Source organism: Myotis davidii, unplaced genomic scaffold, assembly GCF_000327345.1.
Source record: "Myotis davidii unplaced genomic scaffold, ASM32734v1 scaffold685, whole genome shotgun sequence".
In the NCBI taxonomy this organism is placed as follows: Eukaryota; Metazoa; Chordata; class Mammalia; order Chiroptera; family Vespertilionidae; genus Myotis; species Myotis davidii.
Genome location: NW_006295823.1, coordinates 1,118,364 through 1,119,207, shown reverse-complemented (window position 1 = coordinate 1,119,207; position 844 = coordinate 1,118,364). Strand labels below are relative to the sequence as shown.

The following is an 844-nucleotide window of genomic DNA, read 5'->3' as shown; positions in this document are numbered from 1 at the left end:
CTGGATCCTGCCTGCTCCACGCAATGAGAGGGAATCATGGACCGGCCGCCTGCCGCCTCCTGCAGACCCTGCACTGGGGATGGAGCCTGCAACCCGGGTCTGTGCCCTGACCGGGAATCGAACCCTGACCTCCTGGTTTGTAGGTTGACGCTCAACCACTGAGCCCTGCCGGCCTGGCAGCACTTGGATTTTTCAACAGGCAAGTTCCAGTAAAGGCGTTCATGAGATACATATGGCCGCGATATTCCTAATTTCTACTCTGATACACACGGCAGGTGCCAGCCTTCGAACATGAGGCTAGCAGATGGACACTGGGCTGAGTTCCAGGTCAGCTTTACCCTGTCAAAGATGCCCGCAGCTCACCGCGGGTTAAAAAACATAAAATAAGCAGGAAATTCACAAGCTGATTTTTCCAAAGGTCCCCTGGCTGACAGAAGAGCTCATCTGCGGCTGGCAAGGAGGGAGGAGAGGGGGGAGGACGCACCTTGATGGAGGCGGCGGCGTAGAGCATGTCCTCCAGCGAGAAGTGGCAGCACTGCGTCAGGTGCTCCTGGCAGAACTCCTGGACCAGCTGCAGGTTGTACAGGCTGTCAGCCAAAGACATGGTTTCTTTCAAACAAATATCTTCAAACAGGAAGAGAGCAAGGTGATGACTTGGGGTTGATTTGGAAACACACGTCAGCAGAGTACCTTAGTGACTCAGTGCGCGCACACACACACACACACACACACATTCAGAGACAGGGCGGCCACTCATTCAGAGACAGGGCGGCCACGGCACAGACTGGGAGCCAGCATGCCTCCCCTGCTGCCACCTGGGGTCACCCCACGCTCACACACCGCG

At 56.5% G+C, this 844-nt stretch overlaps 1 protein-coding gene across 1 annotated transcript in view; it reads right to left on the bottom strand.

Annotated features, from left to right (window-relative positions):
- The window catches only part of CAMSAP2 (calmodulin regulated spectrin associated protein family member 2), a 29,877-nt gene that overhangs the window by 13,366 nt on the left and 15,667 nt on the right, over positions 1-844 (bottom strand). The window contains 1 exon segment of the mRNA XM_015568448.1: positions 485-690. Coding sequence (XP_015423934.1) covers positions 485-690 — 206 coding nt within the window.